General features: G+C 63.9%; 8 protein-coding genes across 8 annotated transcripts; 5 read left to right on the forward strand and 3 right to left on the reverse strand.

Moving 5' to 3' along the window:
• Positions 1-376: 376 nt before the first annotated feature.
• On the forward strand, positions 377-2,553 carry AMSG_10878 (uncharacterized protein; the record flags this gene model as incomplete). Its single annotated transcript, XM_013897719.1, has 2 exons — positions 377-1,992; positions 2,026-2,553. Exons 1-2 carry the CDS (start codon positions 406-408, stop codon positions 2,551-2,553), a joined length of 2,115 nt encoding a protein of 704 aa, XP_013753173.1. The 5' UTR covers positions 377-405.
• A 10-nt stretch (positions 2,554-2,563) lies between these two features.
• On the reverse strand, positions 2,564-4,520 carry AMSG_10879 (ATP-binding cassette sub-family F member 1; the record flags this gene model as incomplete). The annotated part of the gene is made up of 2 exons (XM_013897720.1): positions 2,564-4,398; positions 4,436-4,520. 2 exons carry the CDS (start codon positions 4,518-4,520, stop codon positions 2,564-2,566), a joined length of 1,920 nt encoding a protein of 639 aa, XP_013753174.1.
• Positions 4,521-4,883: 363 nt separating this feature from the next.
• Positions 4,884-7,668, forward strand: AMSG_10880 (uncharacterized protein; the record flags this gene model as incomplete). The annotated part of the gene is made up of 3 exons (XM_013897721.1): positions 4,884-5,915; positions 5,975-6,375; positions 6,891-7,668. 3 exons carry the CDS (start codon positions 4,884-4,886, stop codon positions 7,660-7,662), a joined length of 2,205 nt encoding a protein of 734 aa, XP_013753175.1. The 3' UTR covers positions 7,663-7,668.
• Positions 7,669-7,934: 266 nt separating this feature from the next.
• On the forward strand, positions 7,935-8,650 carry AMSG_10881 (uncharacterized protein; the record flags this gene model as incomplete). The annotated part of the gene is made up of 3 exons (XM_013897722.1): positions 7,935-8,084; positions 8,145-8,603; positions 8,642-8,650. 3 exons carry the CDS (start codon positions 7,935-7,937, stop codon positions 8,648-8,650), a joined length of 618 nt encoding a protein of 205 aa, XP_013753176.1.
• A 110-nt stretch (positions 8,651-8,760) lies between these two features.
• AMSG_10882 (defender against apoptotic cell death) lies at positions 8,761-9,826 on the reverse strand. The gene is made up of 2 exons (XM_013897723.1): positions 9,703-9,826; positions 8,761-9,032 (listed from the first exon to the last, which is right to left on the reverse strand). The coding sequence occupies exons 1-2, from the start codon at positions 9,802-9,804 to the stop codon at positions 8,811-8,813; spliced, it is 324 nt and encodes a 107-aa protein (XP_013753177.1). The 5' UTR covers positions 9,805-9,826; the 3' UTR covers positions 8,761-8,810.
• Positions 9,827-9,960: 134 nt separating this feature from the next.
• AMSG_10883 (uncharacterized protein) lies at positions 9,961-11,076 on the reverse strand. The gene has a single exon (XM_013897724.1). The coding sequence runs from the start codon at positions 10,970-10,972 to the stop codon at positions 9,992-9,994; it is 981 nt and encodes a 326-aa protein (XP_013753178.1). The 5' UTR covers positions 10,973-11,076; the 3' UTR covers positions 9,961-9,991.
• A 1,262-nt stretch (positions 11,077-12,338) lies between these two features.
• On the forward strand, positions 12,339-14,917 carry AMSG_10884 (uncharacterized protein; the record flags this gene model as incomplete). Its single annotated transcript, XM_013897725.1, has 2 exons — positions 12,339-12,377; positions 13,322-14,917. 2 exons carry the CDS (start codon positions 12,339-12,341, stop codon positions 14,915-14,917), a joined length of 1,635 nt encoding a protein of 544 aa, XP_013753179.1.
• Positions 14,918-15,097: 180 nt separating this feature from the next.
• Positions 15,098-16,093, forward strand: AMSG_10885 (uncharacterized protein; the record flags this gene model as incomplete). Its single annotated transcript, XM_013897726.1, has 1 exon — positions 15,098-16,093. One exon carries the CDS (start codon positions 15,098-15,100, stop codon positions 16,091-16,093), a length of 996 nt encoding a protein of 331 aa, XP_013753180.1.
• Positions 16,094-16,102: the final 9 nt, after the last annotated feature.

The raw sequence follows: 16,102 nt of genomic DNA on the forward strand, positions 1-16,102 counted from the left end.
CCCCACTCCCACTCCCCACTCCCCACTCCCCACTCCCCATCCCCATCCCCCCCCCCCATCTACAATGTGATGCGATGCAATGTCTCGGCCTGCCACCCATCCTTGCCCTTCCACCACGTGGCCGAGTGGCCGTCAGCCAGAGAGAGTTCATGACGTCGGCGAAGAGGTCAGCGAAGACGACAACGACGACGACGACGACGACAACGACGACGGCTGTGCGGTAGAGCAGCACACCGCACTCACCTCAGCATGACGGACATGCTGCGGCCATACCTCTTTGCCTCTGCGGCAGGAGTAGGGTACCTTGCCTGGGAACTGGGCCCTGTTCTGGTGGCCACCACCTCGGCCATGACGTCGTCGTCGTTGTCGTCGGTGACTGCCACAGCAGCGGCTGCCTCGTCAGGGATGGGAGGGAGTGCAAGTGGTACCAGCATGATTGGTGTGATCATTTCTGCTGTCGTCGGCTTTGCCTTTTCCTCGGCCACCAATCTCATGATCTCTCTCAATACCATCATTCTCGCCATGGTTGTCTCCTCGTTGATCCTGGCTCGCTTGGTCTTTGGCACTGTCTCGGGTGCAGAGCATGCCAGAGCCATGGATTATCTGTGGAACTTTATCGTGGCAAAGATCATCATGGTCGCCGCTGTTGCAGTGGTCGATGCCAAGGAACTCGCCGCCTGGTTGGTCTGGTTCTCTCTCCTGGCAAGCATGCGCGTCTTTGCTGTCCTCGCCAAGGAGCGCTACGGCGTCATGGCCGCTCGCGGCGCCTCCTCTGCCCAGCATTCAAAGCTCATCGCTCTCCTGCTCACCATGGTTGTGGCCGCTACAGGCCTCCTGCTTGTTGCCCGCGCTGTGCTGGAGCCTGAGGGCATCGGATTTGTTATTCTGTTTACCTTTGAGTGCGTGGCTGTGGTCATCGCTTCCTCGCAGACGCTCCTCAAGTACGCGGTCGATCTGTACGCCTCGTCGCAGCCGCCCGGCTGGGAGCTCCGCGACCACTACGTGTACCTGGTCGAGTACGGCACCGACGTGTCGCTCCTTGGTCTCACTCTCCTCCATTATGTCCACATTCTCATTATCGACGGCTTTTCGTTCTCCATCGTCGACTTTATCATCCTCTACTCGCTCCGCTCGGTGTGGACCCGGCTGCGAGCCACCCGCGACCGCTACGCTGCCTATCGCGACGCCTCGCACCGGCTCAACCAGCTCATTCCCGACGCCACTCCGGCCGAGCTGGCCGAGACCGACGACGTCTGCGCCATCTGCCGCGACGCCATGACCTCGGCCAAAAAGCTTCCCTGCGGCCACCTCATGCACTTTGCCTGCCTCCGCCGCTGGCTGCAGGAGAACCCGACGTGCCCTACGTGCCGTCGACCCATCGGCGGCAACGACAACGGTGCGGCCGGTGGCGGTGGTGGTGGCGGCGGCGGTGGTGGTGGTGGTGGCGGCGGCGGTGGCGCGCCGCCTCAGCCGCACAACCATGGCCACACTCACACCCATACCCACGGCCACGTTCACGGTCATGGCCACGGCCACGGCCCGCCGCCGCCACCCTCGGGCGCTGCGGCGCACACCCACACCCACGGCCCTGGCGTTCAGCACACTCGCCGGACACTTGGCGGAGGCTGGCTGCCGAGCATCTCCATCGACACGGTGACGACCGCTCACGGTGGGACGTACACCATGGGGCTCGGCGGAGGGGCCAATCTGGCCAACGTGGTCAACACCATGTTTGGCGGCGGCGCGCCACCGCCATCTGCCGGCGGGGCTGCGGCACCTCCTCCGCCGTCTTCGCCTGCCGCGCGTGAGCTCGACGCCCTCGTCGCCCGCGTCATTGAGATTTGCCCACAGGCTGACCCAGATGCTGTTCGCGAGGACCTGCTCGTCACCCGCTCGGTCGAGATTACCATCGAAAACGTGCTCTCGGGCGTTGTGCGCGCTCGTGCGCCGACTCCCCCACAGACTGCTACGCCTGCGCCTGCGCCTGCGCCCGTACCTGCGCCGCCCCCCTCATCCGCGCCGCAGGCATCATCGGCGTCACGGCCTGTTGGCACCTCGGCGCGGTCATCGCCACCGCCGCTTCCCGACCTGCCGCTGGCATCTCAGGCGCCATCTGGCTCGGGAGCATCGGCCTTTGAGGCCCGCGCGCAGTTCCTTCGCGAGACGGCTCGTGCGCTTTATCTCCGGCGACTGCACCGCGAGTCGGACTTTGACGTTGCCGACACAGCAACGACGACGACAACGACCACTACAACAACATCGACGACGACGACGACAGCACAGGCGCCAAGCCCGGATGCGTCGCGCGCGATAGCGCCACCTGTGGACCCAGCGGGATCTCCGCCGGCCCGCCCGACCATCGACCTCCCGCCCAATTACGACGAGGCGACACTGGCAGGCCCGGCATCCCCGGCATCCCCGGCATCCCCGGCATCCCCGCTCTCTGGCGACGGGTCGGACGCACCAACCCGGTCCGAGCTCCGGAGTCGGATGTTGCAGGCCGCACTTGCGCGGCACTCGCCGACCGGGGCCTCGTCAGGCTCATCTCCGTAGTTTGCATCGACTACGTCCACCCACACGCAACGACGACGTCGGCAGCGGCGTCGTCTATCTCGTCCACGAACGCATCGAGCGAGCCGACCTCGGTTAGGCCGGCCGAGTCGAGGCGCAGAATGCGGGAGAGCTCGAGGGCGCGGAGAAAAGCAAGCGAGTGCGAAACGACGACAACAGTGCCGGCAAACTCGTTGAGGGTGGCAATGACCTCGTCTACCGCCTCCTCGTCGAGATGGTTCGTTGGCTCGTCGAGAATGAGCGTGTTGACCTTGCGCATGGAGAAGCTCGCCAGCAGCGCGCGGACACGGGCGCCCGGATTCAGCTCACCGATGGGGCAGTCGACCTGTCGGCGAGTCAGCCCGTACCGCAGCAGCCGAGCGCCTGTCCGGGTCCGCGGCTCGCCGGTCAGATCCATAAAGTGTGCTCGGGGAGAGACGTGGCGCGGCAGGCTCTCGTGCTCCTGGGTCAAGTTGCCGATGCACAGCTCGCGGCCGATGACTGCGCGGCCTTCCACTGGCGGCTGAGTCTTGATTAGCGTCCGCAGCAGGGTCGACTTGCCGACACCATTGAAGCCGACGAGGGCGACTCGCTCGCCAAAGTCCACCCGAAGCGAGAGCGGAGGCAGCGGTAGCCGGGCGTCGCCGTAGCCGATGACGGCCTCCTCGAGCATGAGCGACGAGTCAAAACCGGCGCCCAGCGGCTCGATGTCGATGGAGAGCGGTGAGCGGAGGACAAGTTTGTCGAGTTTGCCCCCGCCGTCGCGGAGCTTCTCGACAGCCTTGGCCTTGCGACCGGATCGGCCGGCGCGATCGCGCTTAAAGTCGCGCTGCAGCTTGTCCTTGTCCTTGCCGGCAAACCGCTGTCCCGACGCGGCAGCCTGCTTCAGCTTGTCGGCAGCGGCGGTGAGCTTCTTGTGGCGCTTCTCCTGCGCTTCAAAGGCGGCGATGTGCTGCTCGCGAGCCAGGTCCTCGGCGCGGCGAAAGTCCGAGTAGGAGGCGCCCGAGACGGCCAAGCTGCCCGAGTCAGCATCGACGGCCCACACGTGGTCGCAGACGGCATCGAGAAAGGCGGCGTCGTGCGAGACGACAAGCACGGTCTTGCCGCTCGCTACCAGTGCCTTTTGCAGCCACATGATGCTCGGCAGGTCAAGATGGTTGGTTGGCTCGTCAAGGATGAGCAGCTGGATGCCGTACCGGTAGATGGCGATGGCGAGGTAGGCCCGCATGGCGCAGCCTGGCGAGAGCTCTGCGATGGGAGTCTCATCGTAGCCGGCCGTCCGCCACTCGAGCACCTCGTGCGCGGCGACGCAGACCCGGCGCCAGCCATCAGCATCGTCCAGCGCTGTCTCGCTTCCCTCGGCCGCCGCCCACTCGATGGCATCGGCCACAGGCAGGGCCACCAGATCAGCCTCGTCGCCGGCACCAAGCAGCGTCCGCCACTGCAGCGCATCCTGCTCCACCAGCACAGCCGATCCAGCCGCGCACTGTCCGCCATCGATGGTTCCGGCGCCGATGACGTAGTACGGCGGTGCCTCGGGCTCACACGGGACGCCAGCAACCGCCGCGGCCACCGCTCGCAGCAGCGTCGACTTGCCGCACCCGTTGCGACCGACTAGCGCCACTCGCTGGCCACTCGCCGCATGGGCCGATACCGAGTCTAACAGAACACTCGAGCCAACAGAGAGCGAGAGGTTCTCAATGGTCAGATGCGCCATGGGCGTCGTAGATAAGTCTGGGATGGGCTGAGTCGGTCGCGGTGACATGGCCTCGGTCGTCGTCGTTTTTGGCACGGTCTCGTCGCCGCCACAGCCGAGCCAGACGAGCCTACGGTCGAGCCGATCCGAACCTAGCACATCATAGTCTGAGAGCGGAATCATGTGGACATATGATGATGATGATGATGACCATGACCATGATGACCATGACCATGATGATGGGAGTGATGATGATGACCATGACCATGACCATGACGATAATGATGATTGTGGCTTGTCGCTGCCGTCATGGTCACAAGACGTTGGCAGGCGTGCGGGCAAGGTTGATGATGGCATTCCCAATAGCGCCGGTTGCTGATGCTGCGATACTGCAGTGGCGATACCATTCCGCATGCAATGCCCTCTTGCGTAGACTCCCCATCTGCTGCAGGTGGCCACCACGTGAATGATCATGAAGGCAGTCCAAGTGCCCAAAAAAAAAGAAAGTGGAATGGCGGCGTTGAGGTCAGCGCCGCTGATGTGTTGAGGCAAGTCGGAAGGCGAGGTAGGGGGCGCGAGTGGCATACCCGTCTCGAGCGCGACAGGAGAGGGAGAGCAGATGCAACGACGCCTGGCTATGGCGGTGGCTGTGGCGCTGGTGGTGCTGGTGGGCGTGGTGGGCATGGCGGGCGTGGCGAGGGCCGCCGAGTCGGTTGCGCAGGCGCAGAATGACCGACGAGGCGATGACGGGAGGGCAGCGGCGAGTGGCGGTGCGGTGGATGCGTTCAATCTGCGTGATGTGGTACAGATCAAGTTTGTGGAGGGTAAGCAGACGGTTGCGGCTCGGCATCCGCCGGATGTGGAGATGCAGTGTGTGGGCGGGACGTCCGGCTGCGCCGTGGGCCTGCGTCCGACTTGGGCGCTCTGCACCAACATCGGCTTTGACGGACGCGATGTCCGCTGGGAGTGCGAGAGTGATGTGCCCGAGACTGCGACTATTGTCGATACGCTGGTCCTCTGCGAGGGCTACACCGCCGACAACGACCTGCTCTCGCTGATGGGCTCGTGCTCGCTCAAGTACATCCTCGACTCGGAGTGGACGCCGCAGCCGGTGGTGCTGTCCGAGACGGCGTCGCTCAAGCTCTCTTCTCACGCCACGGCCTCATCGCTTCACTCGCGGCGTCGCAAGCAGATGATCTACGTCGGCTCGGACGCTACTGTCACTCCCGACGCGCTGCCGACAAGCATCGAGTGCTTCAACACCGGGTTCAACGCCGACGGCTCGATCCGCTGGCGCTGCCAGGCCGCACTCAACCCGAACCTCAACCTCGGCGCGACGCTCATCTCGTGCGAGCCGTTCCCTGGCGACGAGAGCCGAAAGATGGTCATCGACGGCTCGTGCGTCATCCAGTACGATGTGATCAAGGAGACGTCCGACGAGGAGGCTTCGCTCCCGTTCAACTGGGAGCCGTTCACCGTCGAGGCCGGGACGTACATTGACCTCCCGCACATCACAACCGGCCCGGTCCATATGCTTGCCTGCAACGAGCCATGCCTCCTCGACGCCGACGATCCGGCGCTCCCGGTCTCGGCCACGTGCGCGTTTAACGAGTTCCGCGAGCTGCAGTGCGAGATGACGCCCGAGCTGGCTGCGCACACACCGCCGCTGGTCGCCACCGACCTCTCGATCACCTGCGCCGGCTTTTCGGCGGCAGCGACCCCTACAAGATCCCCGGCTCGTGCTGCGTCAACTACACGCTCGTGACGCTCGCCCATCACGAGGCTGCGACCGCCGCCGCCGCCGCTGCTGCCGCCAACGCAGCGCAGCTCGAGGCCGTCACTGTCTTGCTCCTTCCACCGGAGGAGCGCCAGCCGGTCTCAGACACGGCCTCGTTTGTCGCCGACGATGTTGACGCCGACGAAGATGGCGAATACGCTGAGCTTGCCGAGCCCGAGCCTTTTGATCCGATGCAGTCGCCGGTAGTTCTTGCCGCCGGCGTGGTCGCCCTCGCCCTCGTCGCGTACGTCTACCTCCAGAATCCTGCTACTGGAAGCGGTGCATCTGGCTCGGCCTCGGGTGCAGCCGCCACTGCCGCTACCGCCGCCACCGCCGCCACCACGCCGGCATCGTCCGCCTCTTCCGCTGGTCCGTCCCCAATCTCCGCCGTCGTCGTCGGGATTAAAGCCACACAACCCAGCTGTCACAGGCATTTCCATCACCATGCATTGCTTGGCCTCTGCAGCCGACCCGATTGACCTCTGTCGAGGCGTCCATGCCCATCCCTGCCATCTCCCACCCCTTGAACTTGCCCGATCGGAGGAGTCAAGGGCGGCGTATGATCACCACAGCGGCGGCATCGGCGCGATGGACAACGGCAATTGCCATCACACTACTAGCAATCGCCATACATCACTTGCTCCCCCCCTTGCCCCACCTGATCACCGCCTGTCGCTCGCCGGCACGGCGGTTTTGGCGCAAAACCAAGGGATCCCTCGCGAGGGACCGAGTGGGGAGGGAGGGGACGGGCGAGGGTGGCTAAGGGACGATACTCGACTCGCAGAGGTGCGGAATTTTGCAGGGAGGTAGTCAAGGACACGAGCAGGTAGTGGGTCAAGTTTGAGGCATGAGCAGAAAGGGAGCAAGCGGGTACACGGTGCCCATTCCCGACTCCATCATCCGGCTGGTCGACGACGGCCTGCTCTCCTGGGACTCGATCGAGGACGCCCTGACGTCAACCTTCCAAGCTCTGGCTGACGCTTCATGGGCACGTGCCCTTCTCTCGCGACATGTCGAGCTCCTTGCCTCGCTTGCTGCACACATCCCGGCTTCCGCTCGCTCTGCGCGCCCTGCTGCCCCGGGCGACGATGCGGCTCCAGCCGATGCGAGTGCCATCATCGACGGCCTCGTCGCCATCTGGCTCGAGCACGCTGCGAGACTTGATGCTCTGCCGCGGACAGACATGGCGCTGCTGGTGGCCGAGGTGGTGGGCCTGGCGGCCGCCGCGGCGCGGACTGCTCCGCTGCACGATGACGTCTCACCAAACGACTGGGCCCGCCATGTGGGCATCCTCGTCCATGCGCTAATGGACATTCTGTTTGATGGTGCGGTCTCGCTTGTCGGGCCTGGGCCTGGCGCTGAGGCGCCCGATGGTGCCCTCCCGCCGCTTGTGACTCACGGTATCGTCTCGTCGGTCTCCCGCGGCGATGGCGTCGCCCCGTGTCTCGTTGCCATTGGACCCGGCGAGTCGCACGCTGCTGCCGCCGCTCTCGTCGACGCCCTTGCTGCTGTATCGCCTTCGCTATCCGATAGTTATGTCGATGCGCCCATCCTCGCCTTTGCTGTCTCTGCCACCGGCGCCATCGCCGGTTCGGCCCCGCTCCCAGCTGACCAGGAGCCGTCGTCAACAAACGCATAGCCTCACCGCTCGCCTCACCTCGACGTCTCAACACATGAGACGCCCCTCCCCCGAGCAGAACTACCCGATCGAATGGCCCATCCACGCCGCCGATTCCCTCGCGCTGCGCTTATCGGTCCCACTGCAGCAAACTCTTCTCTGCTCGGCGTTGAGAAGCGTTTCGAACTTTGTCGAACCTTCGATTTCTGTCTTTTTCTTCCCAACTTGTTCACGCAGCGATGCACCCGCAGCACGCAGGTATGACGACGATGACGCCGCTTGGACGCAGAGAGATGCCTGGCGAAGAAGTGTGGTTGGATGAGGCAGTTGCGTCGGCGGGTGAGGGCCTGGCGCAGTTTGAGCTCTCGCTTGAGGAGATGTACGCCGGTGCCGGCTCGGGCGGATGCGCCGAGGTGAGCACGAGCATGACGGGCGGCCTGCGGGTCCGCTCTCGTTCGCCTTCGCGGCTTGCGACGATTTGACGTGCTTTGATTGAGGGCCAGCCCCCGATTGAGTACAAGGCGTCGTCGAGCCTCGAGGCGATGCTGCTGACACCGCGGATCGGTGCGGCGTCGGGAGCCGAGTTGGGCGAAGGGCCGAGCGAGGAGGCCCGTATCCGACGGCTGGCCTTTCCGCGACGACTGCATGCGGTGGCGTGTTCGCCGATGTGGCCGGCTGTCTGCTTTGCCGCCGATGGCCAGGCACTGGCTGTGGCTACCGACGGCAACTTTGGCCCGCTCACCTCGCGATCGGCGCTCGTCCGGCGGCTCTCCGACTACGGCTTCCGCAAGCAGCGCGGCGTGGACGAGTGGCGGCATCCTGCGTTCAACGCAGCGGAGCCTGACTTTGCAGCGATTGTGCGGCGCGGAGTGCGGCAAGGTTCGGCCGAGGCTGCGAGCGCAGGCGATGTGGCTGTGGCGGCCGACGCGACCGAGTGCGATGCGCTGCGACGCTCGCTGGTGGTGCTCAAGCGCAAGGGCGACGAGCTCACACGAGCGAGCGCGGCTAAGCGGGCGCGGCTGCTGCGGCTCGAGAGCGAGCAAGCTGTGCTGCGGACTACGATGAGCGCGATCCGAACGGCTGTGGCGCGGGTTGAGGCTCTGATGGCGCAGGTGGCGCCTGCTGCAAGGGTAGTGTTTGTTGGGGGGACGGCCGGGGCATCAGCGCGATCAGCCGAGGAAGTTGACGACAACAAGGTGGAGAATGACGTTGCAGAGGACAAAGTCTGCGTACGCGCGCTCGACCGAGATGGCATAGTTGTTGGACGGAGTGACCTGGATGCGGAGGCAGACCAGTAGAATTGCCGAGCCGACGGCCGAGAAGAAGCCTGCCAAGAACGAGTTGAACGGGAAGGTGCCGACGAGCATGCAGTACACAAACTGGACCACAGCCTGTAGACACAGTATGCATCACCCCGCGCCAACCGTGCCGACCACGCGCCGATGAGTTCGACCACGCGCCGCCGATGAGTACGACCACACATGGACCACAACCATGCCGACCACGCGCCGATGAGTACGACCACAACCATGCCGACCACGCGCCGATGAGTACAACCACAACCATGCCGACCACGCGCCGATGAGTACAACCACAACCATGCCGACCACGCGCCGATGAGTACGACCACAACCATGCCGACCACGCGCCGATGAGTACAACCACAACCATGCCGACCACAGCGATCACATGCATCACATCCATGCCGACCAGTACCCCCGCAGCCACAGCCAACGATTCCGCCCACTCCCGACCAACGATAAGTCCCCTTGTTGCCAATCCCTTCCATACCCCCACCCCCTTCCACCCCCACAATCCCGCATCCCCCCCACCCCCACCTGCACCCCATGCCCTTGACCACCTCCACACCCACTCTGCGCATCCCCGTCCCCCACCCCCCACCCCCCCATACACCAGGTGGTCACAGCCAGGTTGCGCAGCGGGAAATTTTGCCTCTTCGCCGTCACCCTCTCCCTCGGCAGGAAGGGGATGGGGATGGGGATGGGGATGGGGATGGACCCCCCCCTCCCCCCCCTTCCCCCCTCATACACACACACGTACAGTCAACACAGCAGTGACAAGGAAGGCATCAATGACCTTCAGCCGCTGGGCAGTCTTCTCGTACTCCTCCACAAACTCGGTGGCAATGGCAAGCAGGCTCATGGTGCGGCAAGCAGAGTTGGGTGGTGACCGACGTGGGGCGATGGGGGGGGGGGGGGGGGGGGTGATGCTGGTGATCTGGCTGGCGCCAATCTCTCCCTATTCTTGCATCATCTGACATCTGATGGCCATGGTGTACAGCGAGTGGCTGGAGCACATGGTGGGCGGTGCTGGTGTTTGTTTGTTGGCACTACGCATTCGCGATGCAGGTCGGGCAGAACCACGAGCCAGAGGGGATGACCGCTACCTTGACGCAGGAGAGATGATACCACTTGGTGACACAGTCTGGACCGTCGCATCCGATCCACTTGTCGGTCACCTTGCCGTTGCACACGCACCAACCCTCGGCGGCTCCAGTGCTCGCGGCGGCTCCGGTGCTCGCGGCGATTCCGGTGCTCGCGCTGCCGGCAGTGCTGGCGGCGGCGGCGGACACTGTGCTCGCAGTCGAGCTGGTGACCATCGGCACCACGTCTGCCGCCGGCTTGCTCGGCGGTGGCATGACGCCGACCGGCGACGGCTTCTTGGACAGAAGCTCGATTTTCATCGGTTGCGGGCCGGCGCCCGAGCGCGCGGCGGCGAGCTCTGTCAGGCGCTCGTTGCGGCGACGGGCGTACTCCTCCTTGGAGAGGATGTCAACCGACGATCCGGGCTTTCCTTCGGCTTTTGCAGCCTCGATGGCAGCCACAGCGCGGCCACCATCGTCGGCAACGAGGACACCGGCTTTCCACGCGCCGGAAGCGACGCCAATGCCATGGTTGAACTTGCGGACGGTCTCGATCTCCTCCAGCGAGGCCGGGTGCCAGCCGCGGTACTCTGACAAGTTCTGGCGACCAAGTAGGCGCTGCGTCTTGACTCTCAGCTGCTGATTGGTCCACCCGGGCAGCAAGTCCTTGATCATGGACGTGTATCCGCCCACGCCATACTGCATCAGCCCAGCGATGAGCAGCGCACGCTCATTGGCGCCCCACTTATGACTCTTCTGCGTATCCATGTGCTCATCCCAATCCTTCTTGGACGGACGAAAGTAGTTCTGCCGCAGCCGACCATCGGCCTCGATCACCTCCTTTGGCGAGAACAGCAGCCGCAGTCGCCGCGCATACTCCTGCTTGGCCGCCTCGCTCTCCAGCGGGCTGTCCCCAATGCGCTCCGCCCCCTCACCGCCACCTCCCATACCCTCTCCGCTCGCACCACCCCTCCCGTTGCCACCGTCTTCTCGCTTTCAGCCATGTCGCCGTCCCTCGTCTTGTCGCGCCCTTCCTCCGTCGCCTGCTCTGGAGTCGAGTCGTGTGGTCTGCCAAGCCGTGGCCCGACTCCTCCGAATCGCCGCCCGACATGACCCGACTCCCGCTCTGGTCTCCCCCACCCATCGGCGCCTTGATGGGGCAAGGCTCTCTTCTCGCAGCTGTTCTGGTTTATCTCCTTGTTCCGCTTTGTCACCGGTGCCAGCGCCGGCGGCGGACGTTGGAAGAGCGGACGGCGCCCTCGGCACCGATGCGGCGGCGGGCGCGAGCAGCTTCGCGCTCCTCGGCGCGTTTGCGGGCCTCGTCGGCAGCCTTGGCCTCGGCACGGACAACTGCGAGTTGGGCACGGATGGCCTGGATGTCGTCGACGCGGTCTTGGATGATGCGCGAGGCCGACTCGGTGGAGAGGCCGAGCTTGGGAATGCCAAACTTGGCCTCGGCCGGGTTGTCGGAGAGCTCGATGTCGACAACAACGCCGCACTGCGCTGCGTCCTCAAGCCACTCGCCCTCAAGCATTTTGTTCTTGGAGACAAAGTACCATCGGCCGGGCCCATCCTTGACGTCATGCGACCACGAGCCTTCAAAGACGTCGCCGTTAGCAAAGAAGGCCTTGCCAAAGCCGGACCGCTCGTCGTCGCGCCACTCGCCCTCGTACCGCAGTCCATCGGCGGCGTAGACCATGGTGCCCCAGCCAGAGCGGCGGCCGTGGGCCCACTCGCCCTCGTACACGTTGCCGCTGGGCCAGTAGCGGGTCCCGAGACCGTGGCGAGCGTCGGCCAGCCATCCGCCCGAGTACTCGAGAAACAGCTCCTCGATGCCGGCGGTCTCGCCCCTGGCGGCAGCCTCTTCGGCAGCCTTGGCCTCGACGACCTGGCCATCACTGTCGACGATGACCATTCTCCAAAAGGTGCCGCGACCCTGGCGCATGTCGTCCTCAAACTCGCCCTCGTAGCGATCGCCGTTGGCCCAGATCTCGACGCCATGGCCATGCCTCAGATCCTTCCGCCACTCTCCGGTATACTCGGATCCATCGACCGCATACACCGTGTTCCGCTCACCATGTCGCCAAGCCAAGGGGTACGTCGTCACGTCTTCTCCAAACGGTCCCGCCCGAGTATGCTCATCGCCACCATTAACCGTCCTCGGCCGTCCTGTCGCTCTCCGCCCTCCCACCCGTCCGCCTGTCCCTGTGCTTGTCCGCCCGCTGCTGTTGCCGGCCCGTTTGCGCCTCGTGCCCGACACAGCTGCCTTGACCGTCTTCCGCATCTGCCGTCCCCCATGGTGCTGCCGAGCGCCATGCCGACCACCACCACCACCACCCTCTCGACCGCCCTGGTACGACTGCCGTGTGCTCACCGAGCTGAACGACGACTCGGAACACGTCTCCGCACTCATCGTCGACCGTTTGCTTGCTTGGTCGAGTCTGGAGAAGAGTGGTCCTTGACGCCGTTGTCCACTGCCGCCTCCCTCTCCCCCTTCTCCGCGTCGCTCTCGGTGCTGTCGTCCTGCCGTTTGCCGTTGCTGGTTCGTTCGAGCGTTCGTTGGCTGCCACCCCAACAATCGTTACCCACTCCAACAATCATTGTCTTGTCCAACTAATCGTTACTCACTCCAACAATCATTCTCTTGTCCAACTAATCGTCACTCCAACAATCATTCTCTTGTCCAACTAATCGTTACCCACTCCAACAATCATTCTCTTGTCCAACTAATCGTTACCCACTCCAACAATCATTCTCTTGTCCAACTAATCGTTACCCACTCCAACAATCATTCTCTTGTCCAACTAATCGTTACCCACTCCAACAATCATTCTCTTGTCCAACTAATCGTTACTCACTCCAACAATCATTCTCTTGTCCAACTAATCGTTACCCACTCCAACAATCATTCTCTTGTCCAACTAATCGTTACTCACTCCAACAATCATTCTCTTGTCCAACTAATCGTTACCCACTCCAACAATCATTCTCTTGTCCAACTAATCGTTACCCACTCCAACAATCATTCTCTTGTCCAACTAATCGTTACTCACTCCAACAATCATTCTCTTGTCCAACTAATCGTTACCCACTCCAACAATCATTCTCTTGTCCAACTAATCGTTACCCACTCCAACAATCATTCTCTTGTCCAACTAATCGTTACCCACTCCAACAATCATTCTCTTGTCCAACTAATCGTTACTCACTCCAACAATCATTCTCTTGTCCAACTAATCGTTACCCACCTGGCTCCACCCCACAATGGCCGTCACACTCTCCCGTGCAGGCAAGGAGACGTTCTCGGTCTCACTGCAACTCTCCATAGAGCCACTGGCCTTGCCAACGCCAACCTCTCCCGCTGTCCGCCCCTTCTCGGTCACCCTCTCCACCCATGGCTCGCCAGCAGCCAACGCCCCGCTCCTCGCCCCGACCGTCGATGGGGCCATGCTCCGCTGCGCATGGCCCGCCCCGCTCGAGATCACCACAAAGATGCTGCTGGCAAAGGACGGCCGCTCCCTGAGGGCAAAGCCGGCCCGCATCTCATTGATGCAGGCCAAGAAGATCGGCTCGCGGAGAATCCGCCCGGTCGCCGTCGCAGACATCGATCTCGCCGCCTACCATTCTGCACCGGCTCGCGATCTGGTCTTGCCCATGGTCCTGACGGGCGCCGGGAGCAAGGTGTTTGCCTCGGTCCAGGCCGTCATTTCTGTTGCTGTTACTGACGCGCCTGACGACGACAACAGCGTGGTCGATGGCAGGGCCGGCCCGCGGTCGCGCGAGGAGCTTCTCTGTGCGCCGCACGCACTCATTGTGGCGACGACAAAGCCCGGCGTCCTTGTCGAGACCATCATCGAAGGCCGCCATCAGAAGGCTACGCCCGGCGGAGGAAGCGGCAAGGACAAAGCCAAGGCCAAGGGCAAAGCCAAGGCGCCGTCGACGGTTGTTGAGCTGGCAACCGTCGATCCGGCGAGTCTGCCCATGGGCGACGTGTTTGTTGACGCTGCACCGCGGACCGGCTTTGCCGGCATCGTTGTCCTCGGCTCGTCACTTGCTATCTTCCTCTTTGCTGTCTCGTCGTACGAGCAGCTGATGGAGGCGCTGCGACAGGCGACGTTCTCAACCTCGATGTTCCGCTTTGCGGGCGTCCACCTCTCGGGCCGCATTCCGGGCCTTGCGCTTGAACCAGTCCGCGAAGCTGCGCTTCTTGTTCCGCTCTCGATCAATGGCCGCATCGGTGAGCTCTCGCGGCGAATGCTTGGCCTCGCCTCGCCGCCGCTGGCCGACGAGCAAGCGCGGCTGTTTGGCGCGCGGCTTCTTGCGCTGCAGACACTGAGCAACGGCTTTCCGATCAGCATCAACGACGCCGACGTCGCTGCCTACGCCGCTGCCCTCCCCGACTACCGCCGTGTCGACGCCGAGCGCTGGGCATCGGCCGCAGCGCGGCGCGAAAACATGTCGCGCGACGACCTGGTCGCCGAGGCCGCCGCCGCCGGCGCCACCGCCGCCGCCGCCGTTGCCCACGCAGCCCAGCTCGCAGCCTCGCTCACGGCGGCCGACTCACGGATGGAGACTGCCGAGCTCTCTGTCCGCGCCCTCCGCGCCACGCTCACCAACGAGCGCGACGAGCGTGCTGCTGAGGCCGCCGCCGCCGACGCCCGGGAAGCTAAGCTCAACGTTGCTATCGACGAGGCCCACGCCGCACTTGATCGCGAGCGTGCCGCCCGCACCGCCCTTGCTGCCGAAAACACCGCCCTTGCCGCCGAGCTCGAAGCCACCCAACTCGAGCTGGCTCAGCTCAAGGCCGATTTTGCCAACCAGAGCGTCAAGCTCGCCGACACTGCCTACCGCGCCGAGCAAGCCGAGCTTGTTGCCCGATCCCGCCGGGCGTAGCCCCCCCCCCCCCCCCCCATGGCGGAATCGCTGTCATCAAACCCCCCCCAACCCCTCAACCCCCACACTCCCCAAGCTGATCAGACGAGCCGGCCGGTCGGATGGCCACCGCTCTCGCCTGCCGTCCAACCAATGTTCGCTGTGCGAGGAGGAACATGCATGGCCAGGCGAATGAGACCCATGGCAGAGGCAGTGGCAGCCGCTGCCGGCATGCCATGGGCATACAAGGCAAGGATGATGTCAAGTGGCTCGAATGGCCTTCTCGAGGTGCCTGGACCGCTTACCGGTGGCGTGCTCAACCGATTCCTCACCCTCGAGCTGACGCTAACTCCTTCTGCGGCAGACGGTATTCCCGATGACACGGCTGCCGACATCTTTGCCGCTGCCGCAGAGGCATGGATGGCTGCCGGCGTTCGATCTGTCCTGCTCACCCTTCCTGCTTCTGCTGCGCGTCTTGTTCCGCTCGCCCAAGCTGCTCAGCTTCCTTCTGCCCTCGCATCGTCATCATCATCGCCGTCGTCGTCATCGGTCGCACCACCGCTGTTCAAGCTTCACCATGCATCACCGGAGAACAACACCATCACGCTTGGGGCATGGCTCCGGGACTCGCCTAACTCGCTCCCGCTCTATGCTACACACTCGGTTGGGTGCGGCGGGCTGGTACTCGGACCGGATGAGACGCTGCTGGTGGTGCGGGAGCATGGCGATCTGCGCGACGGTCCCGATGCTCGGCCATCGCAGTGGAAGTTGCCTGGGGGTGCGGCAGACGTGGGCGAGGATCTACATGCTGCTGCTGTCCGCGAGGTCTACGAGGAGACCGGCGTCGAGACCGAGCCTGTTGGCCTCATGGCTGTTCGCCAACTCCACGGCTTCCGCTTTGGCATCGGCGACATTTACTTTGTCTTTGCACTGCGACTCAAGGACGCGAATGCCAGCCTCGACGCCCACCAGCCGCTACCGTGTCCGAACGAGCTGTACGACGCTGCGTGGCTTCCCATCCGTGACTACGCCGCCATTGAGAGCCTCTCGCCGATGAACCGCGCCGTGGCCGACGCGCTGGTCGCGGCGCTCGACACTGACTCGCTCAACGTGTGGGAGCTCTCGCGGCTGCACTACACACAGCCACCGGTCTCTGGCGCCGCACGGTCGTCGATCATGTTCATGGCATCGCTCTAGACCGGCGCG

The sequence above is a fragment of the Thecamonas trahens genome (assembly GCF_000142905.1).
Source record: "Thecamonas trahens ATCC 50062 unplaced genomic scaffold supercont1.65, whole genome shotgun sequence".
NCBI classification, from domain to species: Eukaryota; order Apusomonadida; family Apusomonadidae; genus Thecamonas; species Thecamonas trahens.